A 17,498-nucleotide genomic window follows, 5' to 3' on the forward strand; every position below is an offset into this window, starting at 1 on the left:
AGCGCCCAGACGCTGAGAAACCACAATTCACAGCTTTTTTATTCCAAGACATAAAGCGATGCTGCAGCCGAGGTTTACGTTATGCACCGCGTCACACGCTAGCAAGTGGAAACAAACACACTGACCATTTTGAATGCGCTCTGAGGCTGATTGAGGAACGAAATACACAGAGCAACAGATAACAACAGAATCAAGAGAAAACGACCTTTTCCTAAATATCTTACAGGATTCCTCTTTGTCCAACAATTTCCTTTAAATACAGTAGAAGTCAAACGTTTAAATCCAGTGTAGTAATGTGTCCAAACTTTTGACTGGTAGTGTACGTATTGTTGTCTATTAAAAATATTTTAAAGATAATATCTGTCATGCAATGTGAAATTATGAAGTTTGCTTACGATACAAAGCTACACTCTTCAGTAATCAGGAGCCCAGGTGCATTCAAAGGCCAGTAGAGCTCAGTGACCAGGCAGCGTTTCTGGACTGTGAGGGGATCACAGAGTCTCCTGAGGTCCCAGGTCTTCACGTAGCGGTCCTCACCTGCTGTTGTCAGCAGGTATCTGGGAGAGAAAGAGGCAAAAGCTTTTTACAACTTGTCAGTTTCTCTACTGTCAATCAATGACATGCTCATAGTTGGAAAAGATTGCATTACTTTCCAGGAGTGGGAATAAAGTCTGGAAACACTCCTTGTTTCTATAGACATTAGCAGGAAAACTTGGACATAACACTGGTTCATCCTTTGAGTTTGGTGTCTTTTTTATGCTTTAAAGTGGAACTATTATGTGCATTTCCGGCTAATTTATTTTTATTTCTGAGCCCAGAAGAGCTGGGATTGATGGAGTTATTGCCCCAAATCGCTTTATTTACTTCAGACCGACCCTCTCCGTAGGCTGTCAGATCAGCCTGTGGGCAAAACGAGTGGATTGAGACTCTTCCGCATTAAGCCCCGCCTCCCGCCACCGCACTACATCGGGAGCGCGCACCGCACCTGCTTTCGCCGTCATTGTAACATCTCATAAACAGAAGGATTAGACTAATATGAACTCAATAAAAAAACAAACTACAATGTCAACACACAGCATACAGCCCTACATGTTGGAACCTGAATCAGACCCTGAAAACGAAGTGGAAAACAGCAACCCACAGCAACGAATGCAGCAGGATGTCTCTCTTTGGTAAACTCACCAGCCATCATTGGAAATAACTTTACCCGACGTTTTCCACCCGCCTGATGTATTTGTACATGTCCTTGTTAACCAGTAGAAGGTAACCAATCACCGAACCTTATCCCCCGGGACGTCACAAGGATTTCCAAGTAGAAAAAACTCTCTAAAACGACGCGTTTTTCATCACCATGGAAACCGAATGAAGAGAGTGCAGGAACTCAAACTCAAACTCAAACATGCATTTAGGTGATAAAAAACGGTGCCGTTCACATGTCTGATGAGGATTCAACACTGTAACACTGTAGAAAACTCAGAAAACTCCAAATACCATCATAGGACCCCTTTAATGATTTATATGCAGATGTTTAGCCGAAAAAAACCAACAAAACAAAAGAAATCTTTCACAATAGTCAAGTACAAAAAAAATATCTTCAGATGAAGCTCATCTAAAGGCAGAAGCCGTTGAGGCTACAGCTTCTGGGTGCAGCTGGCTCCAAGGTTCGAGTTAAATAAAAAACTTTGAGATCTTCAGAGAACCCGGAAAACTATTGTTCAAGACAAAAAGAAAGGCTGGCAGAATAAAAAGAAATAAGTGGTTGCTTTGGACTTTTACACAGTACTGTATTAAATAAAAACGGCTGAATATGTGAATTTAGTTTAAGCAAAATTCATCATTCCTCCTTACATTGATCAACTCTGACAGCAGCATTGGCCATAAAACAAATGAAGACACAGAAATCAATACAGATTTCTACGTGGTGGACATGAGGAGTGCAGGGAGAGGAGAAATAATGATGAAGGGTTCTTCTTTTAGAAAAAAGAAAAAGTAAAAAGTGTTGAGAAACATCAACGTAACACAGAGGAGGCTGTTTGATTTCTTTCAATAAGGTTGCCAAATAAAAGTCAGTGTCCCAGGGACATAATGTATCCTCAGCTGGGCAGCAGAGACTTTGTTGCAGGATTTTTCACCCTATTTACGTCTATTTAACTTCAATTCTGTGTTTATGGACAAGAAAACCAACAACCGCAACAACAACAAACTGAAATAGTTGTTGATCAAATTGGTCCCAGAAGGGCGTGGAGATAAATGATGCTGCAGGGTTGTGCAATATGCAACATGCAACATGTATATAAATTTGTATTTGCAGATGTTTCAGTTAGTTCAGCCTGAAAGGGGGTCAAACTCAGCCATTCAGACATTTTGGGGGCAACTGCTGTATGAAATGAATACAATGCATAAAAACGGCACAGAGGACTGCTGAGGAACAAAATAATAAATAATACAATAATATCAAACTTCTATTTGACATTTACCCATTTTCATCTCGAGATAACTTTAAGAAAAACATAAAAGAAATCAGTCACATAATAAAAAGACCGATTTTTAAAATGATCATAATGAAAGTATAAATAAAAGACTTAGACTTGAATTTATTGACCCTTTTGGGATGAATCTTGGGAAAATTAAAATGTCTAGCAGCACAAAAAGGAAAAGTAGCATGCACATAAAAATTAAATGAATAAAAAAATAAAAAAATAAACAAGTAAGAATTAAACAATTACAAATAAATTAAATAAATAATAATAAAATACACAACAACTGACTGACTGTAATGATCACAGTAAAAAAAAAAAAAAAATTAAAATAAAGGTTTGCATTTGTTTTTTAATTTATTTTCATATTAAATTTAAACTATTTTCTATATAATATGTTCATTTTATTTCCAAAGCATTACTTTTTATTTCCATTCTTATTCCTTCATTACGGAAATCCTGCATGAGCAATGGTAATATTTTCTATCTTGAGAGCAAACCAAACAAGCTGAGTTCAAGTTATTTCATGCATTTAGAATTAAAAATACCAACAAAAATGGCAGAACATGACGTCCAATGATCACCTTCTACATCAGGCTTACTCACTCCGTCCCTACAAGAGCTGCAGGTTTTCAATGTACTCCTGCATCAAACACACCTAAATCCAAAATAAATGGATCTAACAGCAGACTGAGTTCTGCAGAATGACTCGTCCCTCTCAGTCAGGTGTGTTGGAGCAGGGATACATGGAAAACCTGTTGGATTACCAACAAAAGTCCTCTTTTAGGACTGGAACGAGTAAACTTGGCCTACCTTGAGTGCCAGCACATGGAAACACCTTTGATGACAAAGCAGCGATTGTATCGCTCATATCCCACAACGAGCAGACACTGCTTAGGATTCTGATATTATTTACATTAATAATGAATCCTGACATCTGGATTCATTTACTGGATTTTTCCTGTCCTGTTTTTTTTTTTTTTTCCCAGCGCTAGGAAATATGTTTAAAGGGGTGCTATTATGGTATTTGGAGTTTTCTGAACTTTCTACAGTGTTAACAGTGTTGAATCCTCATCAGACATGTGAACAGCACTGTTTTTTATCACCTAAACACATGTTTGAGTTTGAATTTGAGTTCCAGCACGCTCTCTGTTTGGTTTCCATAGACACGAAAAACGCGTCGTTTTAGAGAGTTTTTTCTACTTGGAAATCCTTGTGACGTCCCGGGGGATAAGGTTCGGTGATTGGTTACCTTCTACTGGTTAACAAGGGCATGTACAAATACATCAGGCGGGTGGAAAACGTCGGGTAAAGTTATTTCCAATGATGGCTGGTGAGTTTACCAAAGAGAGACATCCTGCTGCATTCGTTGCTGTGGGTTGCTGTTTTCCACTTCGTTTTCAGGCTCTGATTCAGGTTCCAACATGTAGGGCTGTATGCTATGTGTTGACATTGTATTTTGTTTTTTTATTGAGTTCATATTAGTCTAATCCTTCTGTTTATGAGATGTTACAATGACGGTGAAAGCAGGTGCGGTGCGCGCTCCCGATGTAGTGCAGTGGCGGGAGGCGGGGCTTAATGCGGAAGAGTCTCAATCCACTCGTTTTGCCCACAGGCTGATCTGACAGCCTACGGAGAGGGTCGGTCTGAAGTAAATAAAGCCATTTGTGTTTATATAGTTTCTATATTTCATTCATAAATAAAATCCACTGGAAGAAAATGAAATGAAATATTATTGCTGCAAAAATGTATCTTTATGAACGAGCAAATTGTAAAGTACGAAAAAACTAACAAAATAAAACAAAACAAAACAAAACAAAACACCAAGAATGGTTTAATAATCGTACTGTAGCCCTCAATTAAATCTTGAGGTATCAAATAATTCCCTCTTGTACCAGGAAAGTGTCAGGAACATTTTTTTTTTTGTTTGTTTTATATTTTGTTATGTCTCTTTGATTTGCTCCCTTTGTGGCCCAGACTCCTTACTGGGTGTAGTGGTGGTGCTCATGGGGGATTCAACTCATATGCTGCTGTTTAAATGAGTGTGTCTAATAAAGATCTAGTACGTAGTCCACACCATCATCAGATCGTTGGCTTATTTATCGGTATAATACACAGATTTTTGTTTTGATTGATCAGTTTGGATATTAAAGTTGTCGGGGTTTTTTTTATGAACTTTTATTTTTCCAGAGGAGTTCCATTTCCAGATTCGCAGACCCTCCACAAGCTCATGTTTGTCCCGCTGCACCTCCACCACCTTGACCGCAGCTAGTTTTTATTGATCATTCTTGGTTTTCTAAGAAAACATTGTCATTTCTTCACTGACTTGCTGTTTGCTCCTTCCTGGCTCTGGCCCGTCTTCCTGCTAGCATTACAGGAAGTGCCATGAAGTTGTCTGTACTGGTTTCAGTCACAAACTGCTTATGGTCAACGCTGGGCTGACACTGAAACTAATTTTCTTGACAACTTAAGTCATCAATTTGTAAACAAAGCAACTGTCCAGCGACTAACACAGTAAAGTGAATGACTTGCTCTGAATATGCTGGAGTGTTTTAACTAACCCCTACAGTTATTTTATAGCCTTAATCTGACTAGAAATAAAAACAAAAGCTTAAACATTTGATCACAGTGAAAACTGGGATCAGAAAGAAGTGGTGTAGGAGGCGGGTGTTCAATTTTACAACCAAAATTATAACCATGGAAAGGCAGAAAAGTCTTTTTATCATGACCACTACCACGATACCAACTATTTACAATGAGACAACACGGCACAGTGATTAACTCTCACTGTGGATTAAAGACGTAACTTCCTGACTTTAAAACTCTGCAAAAATGTTCGACGACACTGTGACATCTGTCATGTGTGTTTCTAGAGCTGCTGCTACCAAGTGGCAACCTCCAGCGGTTAAAAGTGAAGCCTATGCGAAAGTGCATAAAACTGCAGTTCCCCCTTCATCCACTAGGGGCTGCAAAACAGAGCAAATCCCCATAGACTCCCATGTTAAAAAGACCAACTTCACAGCAGAAATAAACATGTTTACAGCCTGGTACAAAAATCCATTTTAGGTTTAATAGGTCAGGTTTACCTTCATGACAACTGTGGGGGGAGTGGATTTTTTTTTCTAACTTGCCCATTTAAAAGTAATTTAATCTTGAAATGCAGCATATTTAGGGGCGTGTCCTTTTGATTGACAGGTACCCAATCTCCCGCTTCAAGTAAGAAGAACGTAGCAACATGACTTAGCTTTAGCCCACTTACCTCTGTTAGCTGGTTATCTCCTGAGCTGGCTAGCTCAGTTAGCTCTTAGCTACAGGCAGCTCAGAGTTTGCTCGATGTCAATCATCCACCATGTTGCTCACAATCCCCCTCTCAGCTCTACTTCTATGCCCATATTTCTATTTTCCAGGCGAGACAACACACATGCCCCTGCCAAGATGGCGATGGTAGGAACCGCCCAACGAGCTTTAGTTCAGCTCTTCAGAAACCTATGGGTGACGACACGGAGGCTCCATCCATTTTATTATATACAGTCAATGGCTGCTACTCAGCAGTGTCCCGAGGCTGAGAAACTGTACTGTACGACTTTTACATCTGGGACACGCAGCAAAGTTTTGCTTCACAGTATAATAAGGAATTGGCTATTTTCAACATGCAACGTAGCTGTTTCAGCAAAGAAACAAAAAAAGGACAAAACAAGAGTCTTTGTAAGATCGTCTTTAGGTGGTTGGAGAGTGCTAACACGTCAGGTAGGAGCAAGATGGAGGCTGACATAGCTGTCGATTGGGGGCGTGCAACGGGGAAAATGGCAAAAGTTCTGTGGTGCGTCTTTAACTCTATAAAACTGTTAAAAAAAAGAAAAAAAATCTGAAAAACATCAGCTTTTTCATGAAAAACCTATTTGAACCAGGATATTGCTTCACTCCATATGAAGACTTGTACAGTGGATCCTTGCAGCAGACACTGATGATGTTAATGACCCTCTAAGGCTTCTACTCAACTGCTCTGCACATACATCAGTGAAATAATGGAGCACGGAAAAAGAAGGACGAGCGCCTTGATGAGGGGTAATAAAGTCAAATCTTGATAGATGTGGACCAGTCAGCATCCACCTGTGTTCATTTATTTATTTACACTGGTTTACTTTCACCGAATATGTTTAAACATGCTGGAACATCACACATACAGATGTGCATCAGAACAAAGGTGACTTAATGAATGAAGTGCCCACCTGGAAGCAGGACAGAAGGACAAAGCCCGGACCGCGTGGTCGTGAGCAAGTATGCAACGATATGGCAGCAGACTCAAAGACCTGTCGGACTCTCGCACTCGCAACAGCGAAGACTTTGTTGAAAGATCCCATAAACCAACTGTACCTGGATTTGGAGAAAGAAAAGACAAAAGCAAAGACTTGATCCTTTATGTTTGAGGTTTTTAACTAAGTTGCATTACAGATGAGTCTGAAGAGATCTAGGCGACTATTGGTTGGTTCTTTCAAACTGTAAAGCGGTTCCTCATCAACAAATCAATGCATACCATCATAGAATCCAACAGCCATTATGTTGTGTGGTTTTTGAGGCACCCAATCCATAGACATGACCAGCCCGCTCTTCTCATGACGAGGGGCTCCGATGGAGCCCAGTTTCAATGTCACAACCCCTTGTGCCTACGGCAAGCAAGAGGGAAAACTACATTTCCAATGACAGGACTGGACATCATCTTTTGCTGTTTACTTGTATTTAGTATTTCATCACCTTATGTGTAGTTTCACAGACACAGACACAAGTTTGTTACATCATGGTGTTAAAAGAAAACAGACAGGAACCTACCTTGTATACTGGTGGTGTTTTGTCGTCTTTTTCTGTGGACACAAAAGCAAACCAAGTAAAAATCTTCCTTGTAGCTTTCTTTTTGTTGTGTTATTACAGTTAAAATCTGCACAGAGAGTCGAAAGAAGAGACAGTTCTTTCAGAAAAGTAGAATCTAATATTGGCTGTATCACACCCGCAGTAAAAATATGGACAAGTTGAGGTGAGATGATGCAGGAAGCCACTATTATCTGCACATATACAACGTCCTCTAGGCTGATTACATGCCTGTTTGTGGGAAGCTCTGGCATGGGCATGTCTGCAGAGGTTTACTTCACTTACATCTGTGAATTTAGCTTCGGAACATGCCGAGCACCGCTGTGCTGTGCACAATGCTGCTACATCAAGCTAATAAAGTAGCTTGCATAATATTTGGACATCTGGGATGCAATGTTAAACGTGTCAATGGGCAAAAAAACCTTCGAATATAGTACAAACAGAAAGAAATGGTAAGATATATCAAACATTATCTTGATTTTCAGTTCAGTAGAAATTCTGGCACTATATTAAGCATAAATATCAATCAGTTTTAAGAATCCACATTAGATTAATTAAACTTGAAGACATTTAAATCGATTTTATTAACCCAGCTCTAATACATGATGCATATTTCTGTTTGGACTGTAGCTTGTTGCATTTTTAAACTTTTTGCTAAATCAGTATTACGATGTTCAAACAGCATTTCACTGTGTTTATAGTTATTATGGAGATGACTATCAAAGGGTGAATTTAACTTGGGATCAATACCAAGTGTGTGTACTCATACTTGGTATTAATAAAAGTGTACTGATACCACAACCAATACCAGATACCACACTAGTCAAGCTAGCACAGATGTGTTTGATGACATGTTTTGGACATATTTAAAGAAAAATAGATGCCTTGAATGTTAAAATGTGATATTTTTTGTTACACTAAAAAAAAAAAAAAACTAGAGAAACAAACAAGATAAAAGATTTTTTAAAAAAAAGTTCACATTTGCAGATATTTCCATGAGACAAGTCTGATCTTTAGATGATGCCAGATTAAACATTCTTACATCATACGACTGTCATATTTGAAGGTTCATTAAGACAGTTTTAGGATATCACTAATTATGCAATCTGACTATATTTTTTATGTTTGATGCTTTTATTCTCTTAAATGTTTATATTGTCTTAACATCTTTTATTTTTCCAGTGTGGTGCCTTCCTGATAGAGTTAATGGGGTTGTGACAACGCCTCATGACACATGATTTTAAGTGTTAGGTAAGTGTGAGTTGCAGGTATGTATGCATATATCTGCGTTTCATGGGTTCTTGATTTTGGTGACCTGATGGGTAATATTGTTTTCCTCTTTCTTTTGCTTGTAAAGTAAAACACTTTGCACTACATTTTTCATTGTATGAAAAGTGCATTATAAATAAAAAGACTGATTGTTTGATGCAGAACATCTGAAAATAAAACCAATAGAAAAAACAAACAAAAACAAAACAATACCATTAATTACATTATTGAACACATGTGTCCTACTGGTGGGAATAGAAAAGATGCTTATTTTACATTTAAAGTGGAACTATTATGTGCATTTCAGGCTAATTTATTTCCATTTCTGAGCCCAGAGGAGCTGGGATTGATGGAATAATTGTCACAAATGGCTTTATTTACCTCTCCGTAGGCTGTCAGATCAGCCTGTGGGCAAAACGAGTGGATTGAGACTCTTCCGCATTAAGCCCCGCCTCCCGCCACTGCACTACATCGGGAGCGCGCACCGCACCTGCTTTCGCCGTCATTGTAACATCTCATAAACAGAAGGATTAGGCTAATATGAACTCAATAAAAAAAACAAAATACAATGTCAACACATAGCATACAGCCCTACATGTTGGAACCTGAATCAGAGCCTGAAAACGAAGTGGAAAACAGCAACCCACAGCAACGAATGCAGCAGGATGTCTCTCTTTGGTAAACTCACCAGCCATCGTTGGAAATAACTTCATCCCACGTTTTCCACCCGCCTGATGTATGTGTACATGCCCTTGTTAACCAGTAGAAGGTAACCAATCACCGAATCTTATCCCCCGGGACGTCACAAGGATTTCCAAGTAGAAAAAACTCTCTAAAAACGACGCATTTTTCGTCACCATGGAAACCGAACGGAGAGTGTGCTGGAACTCAAACTCAAACTCAAGCATGCGTTTCTGTGATAAAAAAACAGTGCCGTTCACATGTCTGATGAGGATTCAACACTGTAACACTGTAGAAAGCGCAGAAAACTTGAAATACCATCATAGGACCCCTTTAAGAAACTAAAATTGAGATGTCTTGAGATGACAGGAAACCCTTTTTTTTTTTTTTTTTTTTAAAAGATTTTCTACATTTAAAGGGAAGAACTTTGCTAAAAGCCATTCAGTAGAAGTCAAGACAAACAATATCAATCACCTTATTCTTGCCAAAATATCAGGGAACAAATGCCAAAACGTCTCGAGACAAGTCAATGAATCAGATTTATTTCCCCGCTTCACAAAGTAACAGTAGTCTGTCCAAGTTCTTGCTAAGATCTGAGACGCTGGATCGATCAGCGGTCACTGACATCATCACCGGCAGCAACTGGATGTTTAGCTCTGCAATTACTCATCCGTTCATGCCTTCATAGTCATTGTTGTGTTTAATAAATGTAAAATCCAATAACAATAGATGGTGTCAGACTGTTCCAGATCATTAGTTTTCCATCATCCTCCAGTTCATATTACTCAGATCAAATCAATATTGTCCTCTTCACCCATCCACACTCTAAACTTGCCTCTACTACCAGTCATTATCTGCATCCAAGCTTCTTGGGGCTATAACTCCAGCTTTGCTTGATGCAGATGCATACATGCTTTGAAATGTTCTCACATCACTATAATGACCTCTTAACTGTGAATATATGTGCATATTTACAAGAAAAAAGTGCTTGTCTTTGTATATTTAAGTCACAATCAATCCATACAATAATGGAGCCAATTCACAAAACCTTCAAATGACTTTTTCACAATTAAGCTTAATCTAACAAAAATTTCTGGAACATTACTGCCATGACATGTTAACCGAACAGACTGATTCTTGTAATAAAAGACAATCCAGTGCAAAATAAAGCACTCCGACTTGGCTTCCATATAACCCCCTTCCAGAAACATCCTTCCCCGCACAAGCCCAAGTGAGTCCTTGATGACTGACAGAGCAGGGATACAAGACGTGTCAGCTACAAGACCTAAAATTCATAGCTTCCAACACTAACAACCCGCTCGGTGATGCATCTTCTTTGTCATTTCAATTATAGATCCTTGTCTGACGGAGAACGGTGCTGTAAATTATGTGAGTTCATTGCGCCGTCTCACATTCTGCCTATTGTCTGTTTTTCCCTGTTTTCCTGCATCGCTTCTGCACCTCCAACCCCCTCCGCCCTCCAATTCTGCTCTCTTTAACAGCCTCCTCCTCTCATTCATTCTGGTGACTGAATGGACAAAAGCAATTTATAATTATCTGGATCAACCAGCTGGTGAAGACACACATACACACCCAGTTTAACCCAGTTGGAACCAATTTCACCTTTAACCCTTTTGAGTGATACGGACAAACCGAAATTACTGGTTAAAATGTCAGACTCAAAGAATCTGAAGTAATTCTCTGTAGTTTTTCACTTTCACCTTCACCTCCCTCCATGTCATGAGGAGGTGGTGGAGGTGTGGACCCAAATGCAAATACAGGAGCCAGAGATGCAGAAACTCGACCTTTAATACGAAAAAAACTGAAGGCAGCAAACACAGGAGGCTAAGAGAACACCAGGAGACTCAGGTGATGATCTGGCAACACTGAACTGAAACAGAGGCGATAAATACAGACAAAGACAGAACAAGAATGTGAAATCAATCAGCTAATTGAGTCCAGGTGAAAACTATGAACGGAAACAAAGGCTACAGAGCCAGACCCTCATCAACACAGTGGGAAAAAAATTACATAAATAAAAAAAAAAACCAAATGAATAAATCCAAGAATGGATAACCTATTGCTGGGAACAGTAGGAGCTCCTTTGCAAACTGGATCCAATGATCCATGACCAGAAAATAAAAAGAAAACCAGAGGCCATGAAGCAACAGAGAAAATTAAAAAATAGAAATGTCACCTTTTATATAGCCATTTATGTTCAACTATAACAAAAGATATTTCCCTCAGTAAAACCAAGCCATCTGAAGCACAGTGGAGTCTGAATCGACCACTATACTGTCTGCTGTTTCAATCAAAATCTACGAATAACTGAGCATGGGCTGCACCATAATGGTTCCCTTAAATCAGAAAAAGACCAGCTGGTGGGTGTCAGTTCCAACTACTGAAAGTGTAAGGCATTCAATCAATAGTTGAGTTGAGTAAATTAAAGGTGATTTAGGCAAGTTAACAAAACCACATTTATTGTCAAGATGTCAAGAAAAAAAAAAAAAGAAAATGGTCACATTTTGGAACAATGTATGAAACCAAAGGAGAAAAATCACCATTCTTCACAAACAGCTGTCAACATTGATCAGCCTGGATGTTGCATCCGCTATAATATGAGTATGGAAGCATTTATCGTTCATGTTTTCCTGAAATGTTATGATCTCAGACTGGTGGTGTGTTCTAAATTATCCCAAACCACTGTGCAGACCCAGACAGATAAACACACACACACACACACACAGAGACATAACCATGTTTCTGTGTATGATGGATGTGGCAGATAAGCTGGTCATTAATCTCATTCACACAGTCTTCTATCAGCAGAGCCCCAGAGGCGGCTGACGCAGTGATATGAGTAGACTGGACCACAGGCTCCACCATCCATAATGTCAGCACGTATTACTGGAGAGCACCCTGTGTGTGCATGTGTGCTTTCAAGTCTTAACTACTGTCATTGTTTAAGCCGCATGAGGCAGTTTTTATAGACCCTCAAGCATTATTTATGCACAGGAGCAGAGTGAGGACCCTTGAAGGCAGTGTAGCTTCATCAAGCATAAGATGTGGTCCAATTAATGAGGTCCGTGTCTGATATGATGGATAATCTCGCTGTTTGACTGATTACATAATTACTATTGAGTTCATCAGGTTGCACATAAGTGCCTGTAACATAAATTGCTTCTAATGAGACTAATGTTGAAGACATTTTTCAACTATTTACTTAACAGAAAAGTAAAGAGTAGTTACTTTGTTTTTTATGCATCTCTGTTGCGAGAATTTTGTTGCTGCAAAATGAACTTTCACAACTTTAATGCATGAAATTGATCAAGTAATTTAACAAGACGATGTATATCTCAACAAATTCTTTTACAATGTATGTGAAAAGGAAATATTTCCAAAGTGTTCTCCTGCTTGAAACACATTTTAGGTTTCTATAGCTGTGGAGTGGAGAAAAACATAGTCAAAGCACACAACTGTCAAGTCAGCAGCTGGTTGAAGATAAGTCAGATCTAATCAGTTCCACAGGCCAGTTTTAGTGTTGACATGATAAAAAAGAAAAAACAGGCCTTATCACACTGCAGATCTGCATCCACAGGTTGCAACAGACAGCTCTGGCACTCAGCTTTACAAAGCCAACACTGCCCTCTGCTGAATATAGGACAAAATTCATTATATGGACATTTAAGCAGTCCCTCCACACAGCATGTTTGTAAAAAATAGAGCAAAATCCATCCATCCATCCATCCATTTTCTTAACCACTTAGTCCAGTTAAGGGTCTCAGGGAAGCTGGAGCCTATCCCAGCAATCATTGGGCGAAAGGCAGGGTACACACTGAACAGGCATATAGAGCAAAATGCACTGCAAAATTTTATTATTTATCAGATCTTTACCTTTTCACAGTAGTTTTCTTGTTTTTTTTATTTTTTTTTTTATTTCAGCAGTGCATCTTGGGAACAAAAAATTCTTCTAAAACTTAAATATACCTGAAGTCCTGAAGGTTCTACATTTAGGTTTTACGAAGCAATAAAGCCGTAAAGACATATACTGTTCTCCAGATTTACTGGACCAGGTGCATGGGAAGCTCACTGTTAATTCAACAGGAGCTGCACTTAATATACTAAGACAAGAGGAGAGCCACTTTTTCCCAAAAAAAAGCCACACTACTTATCCTGCTATGTTGTCAAATCAGTAACATTCCAGCTTTTTATATGATGGAAGTACAATAATGCTTTCGGAGTGTGGGTGTTTCTTTTTCAATATATATACAGATCTACCGACAGAGCAGCTCTTTGTCGGAGTTCGATGCAGCCGAAATCAAGGTCAGTTAGGGCCGTTAGGACAGCAAAGTTTCTGCAAGCAGCCTGCAGCTCTTGTTTGTGAAGAGAACTGCACCGTTGAGGATCATTATGACTTGTTTAGATGCATTTTCAGAAAGCCAGCAGCTGCTTCACGAGAAGAAAGTCAAGAGTCGGTGAGTCGCATGCGATGAGGAACCCTGGTTTACACCATGGATGCAGTGGACAACACAGGAAGAGACGCGTTTCCACTGGCTGAATTTGCATTTATAGTTGTGACTGAAATTCCTTGAGGGTTTATCTCAGGTTTTACTTAAAAAGTTTACTTTAATCTTTGTCAAAGGCAGAGTCAAGTTGAAAAACATCGAAAGGTAAATGAGGCAAATGGAACAACTTGTATCTCCTGTAGAACTGTGCAAACACCATGAATAAATCCACAAAGATGAAGTTTTGATGAAGAATCTCGGTCTTACCAGAGGTAGAAAGGTTTTTGCTGGAGAGCAGAGCATCAGGGTGAGGCACACTGTAAATGGTGACCACACTGTTGGAGGTGGCTACAGCCAGGAGACCCAGTCTGGGCAGGAATGGAGTCTAAGGGGGGGGGGGGGGGGGGGGGCATGCATGTCATCAGAGTTTTAATGTCACATAATGCCAGCTACATATGAAATATATAATGCATATTCTAAAACCATAATACCTTCCTGACACAGCTGGGAAGTTCCCAGCCTCCAGCAGGACACCACTTCAGATGCCAAATGACGCCTTTGTCCTGGGCCAGACCGTAGACCAGGACTGGCTGGGCGTCTGGACTGCACAGAGCAGAGTGGAGGAACAAAAGGCAACAGACAATGAATGACGCATAAAAGGTAAAGAATCAGCTTTAAATGATCTGTATCTGTGGATTCTCACTGAGCACACTTCATGTTTACCTGCAGTTGTATTCCAGTTTGCCACAGTCCCATAGCTGAACCAGTCCAGGTCCAGTGCAAGTCTGGTTTATATGATGCAAGTCGTCCATCTGTCGATGACAGGCCAAAGCAATGTACTGGGTGGCAGGAGCCCCATCAGGTGTCGGGCACCATTCTAAGGTCCAGATTGGTCCACCAGTAAACAGAAACATGTCCCACCGGTCTGCATGAGCCGCGACCGCCTTGAATCTGACAGATAAATGAGATAAAAACAGAACAACTGAACACCAAAGGTAACTTTTAGGATAAAATTCCCCTAAACATACATTCTACCTCCTTTAGTGCCATCTAAAACCAACAACAAGAACTATACCGAAAGCAAAGCCAAAGCAAATGGTGAATCTGTTCCATTCTGCTTGCACTGTTTGTCTGTTTACTCCCAAAAAAAAACTCTGATCCTCAAATCCAGATCGAGGAAATCTCACCTGCTGAGTGTCTGTTGAGGCGTCTGCTTCTTAAAATCTTCTCTGGATACTTTAAAAGCAACCGAATGACGCTCCTGAGGCAGATACCGTTCAACATTACTGAAATACACAGAAAATATTAAATGCTATACGAAGGGTGGGAAAATGGAATAGAAAAACCAAATATTGGGATTTTTTGCTTCACGATTCTAAAGTAGATTTTTTTTGTTAGAAAGACTTTTCATTTTCAAATAACTAAAAATGATCCATTATAAAATTGATGTCATTTTAATTGTTTTTATTGATCTTTTTACTTGTCATCTTGGGCATCATAGCAGCAGAATGATGGTCTGGCTTCTGGGTTGTTTTTTTCCTCATTGAAATCAAGAAAAATGACGAACAAAAAAGGTATTGTACATTTTTTGTTTTTAAACTACAAAAATCAGCATTATCGAAGTATTGTGAGAATCGCAATTTAAATCGAATCGGCACCCAAAAAAATCAGAATCGAATCAGGATAAAAGCATATCGTCACAGTCCTGTGCTATACCAATGAGATACGCTACAATGTTGCTATAATAACATTTAGACACACTTTCCCGATACATTTAACGGGAAAGTGTGTCCAAACGTTGGATTGTTATAATATGTCACATCTAACATGCAGAGGCTTCACAACCAGTTCATCTCACGTAGCCCCAAGTTCTCATTGCCAGTGAAAACCCAGCTTCTGGAAAAGGCCCTGAGACTGGATTTAGGTTGTGGTTGTTACTTAGCAACGAATAAATAAACATAAGTGAGTTGAAAACCCAAATTAAGAGTTTAGATCTTTAAATAGAATGTTTTTGAAGGGCCAACAGCTTCCTTAATATATATTCAGTAAAGAATGTCATTATTTAATTATGTGGACTAAATCAGGATTAAATATAAAACTACCATTGTGGAACAGGTTCCCAGTCATCTGCTGAAGGAATCCAGTCTGGGAACACCCAGCTGCTGTAATGCTCCTCCCGGCTGAAAACACACACACACACAACTTTTTAACAAGCAGTTCAATAATTAACTAGGAAAACTTTCACTTTATTTTGTACTCCAGTGTATTTATATTTGGGAAAAGGTATCAAGGTCAGCTTTTTCACATTATTAAAGTGGTTTAAAAAATATATAAAAAAATTTTGATGCAGAGTTTTAAAATATCTACACAACAGGTGTTGTATACGCACGGTGTGGGGGGCAAAAAGTGTTTTTGGTGGAAGAGATGCTGCTGAAAACACAGATATAAACCAGGTATGTTTGATATTTGCTTTTTTTTTACTGATATCTAATGTACCGATTTTATCCAACTCTAAATTTCCAACACTGATATCAACGGATACAGATATTTTTGGAGTGAGTTGTGCCAAACAAATATCCGTAAAACTACACATGACATCCCTTGTATTTTGCCATTTTGAATTAGAGGAGATGTCGCTGATTGTTTGACATATAATAATCATATTGTGTGAAAGTTGTGTCATTAAAAAAGTAAAAACCGATTATTTCCAATATCGCATTTTGACATAGATACAGAACGATACTATTGGATATCTTAAATATATACAAATCTTCAGAGGGAGAAAAACGACCAGCGTGCAGCAGTAAGATGATACTTACAATTTCTTGGTTGTGTCAGCAGAGTCCCAGTGAGTCTTTATGGCACTGTAAGGAAGTCCATTATGGGGTTTGCCATTACAAGATGTCTGCAGGAGAAACATAAAGCTGGATGAAAAGCATTTCCTGGTTCCATTCCTTATGGTGCAAGTTCAGTATCTTTACTCATATTTTCATTTTTCTTTCCCACAATAAATCTTTGCTTCAGATCTTTTGATCGTAAGTTACACTTAAACACCAGAATTACACAAGATAGCAAAATGATCCATTTAGTGCCACAACTCAGGAGGCAGACGGCTAAAAACAGAACTTAATCAGCAAGTTGGGACAGTGACACAGCAATTTAAACATTTACAGTCAAGATTATAAAAGCACTAACATAGTTCTTGTTGGTGTGAAAACCTGTTGGACTTTTTCCAAATTCAATAATGTCCGAGTCTGCATCTGAGTACTCTTCATCTTCCTCCTCTTCTTCCATCTGATCAGCATCTTCTTCTAAATCTGGAACAAAGTCGTCATCTTCTGCAGCATAGCTGTCGACAGGTTTCCTCTTTCGACCTGAATGCACAGGAGAAATATAAGCCAGCCAGTTACCTGGTGAGGTTTAGTTATTTCAACTAAAAACGGCCAAATCTAGTGCCGACTGGAATAGATCTCACTGCAAGGTACTGACTCGTATCACCAAACCCAAAAATCTGATAAATAACGAGCTGTTATTTGATGTTTGGTGAAATCCGACAACAATTTTCTTACATGTAACAAATTATAAAACTTCCAAATTCTTTTAGAGATATGTTTATTTTTATGAAGTTATGTTCCGAGGATTATTCGAGTCGCTGTATTGATAATAAAAATGTGTGTTAACTCATTGGCTGCCAGCTACAGCA

General features: G+C 39.0%; 1 protein-coding gene across 1 annotated transcript in view; it reads right to left on the reverse strand.

The window, feature by feature from the left end:
- The window catches only part of gtf3c2 (general transcription factor IIIC, polypeptide 2, beta), a gene marked incomplete at both ends in the record, with an annotated part of 33,504 nt that overhangs the window by 6,630 nt on the left and 9,376 nt on the right, over nt 1–17,498 (reverse strand). The window contains 11 exons of the mRNA XM_079255717.1: nt 396–557; nt 6,707–6,851; nt 7,012–7,141; nt 7,305–7,336; nt 14,063–14,180; nt 14,287–14,398; nt 14,519–14,746; nt 14,983–15,081; nt 15,898–15,975; nt 16,615–16,700; nt 16,991–17,169. Of these exons, the coding sequence (XP_079111843.1) occupies nt 396–557; nt 6,707–6,851; nt 7,012–7,141; nt 7,305–7,336; nt 14,063–14,180; nt 14,287–14,398; nt 14,519–14,746; nt 14,983–15,081; nt 15,898–15,975; nt 16,615–16,700; nt 16,991–17,169 (1,369 nt within the window). The remainder of the gene's footprint in view (nt 1–395; nt 558–6,706; nt 6,852–7,011; nt 7,142–7,304; nt 7,337–14,062; nt 14,181–14,286; nt 14,399–14,518; nt 14,747–14,982; nt 15,082–15,897; nt 15,976–16,614; nt 16,701–16,990; nt 17,170–17,498) is intronic.

This window comes from Telmatherina bonti (genome assembly GCF_933228915.1).
Source record: "Telmatherina bonti genome assembly, chromosome: 16".
Taxonomy (NCBI): domain Eukaryota; kingdom Metazoa; phylum Chordata; class Actinopteri; order Atheriniformes; family Telmatherinidae; genus Telmatherina; species Telmatherina bonti.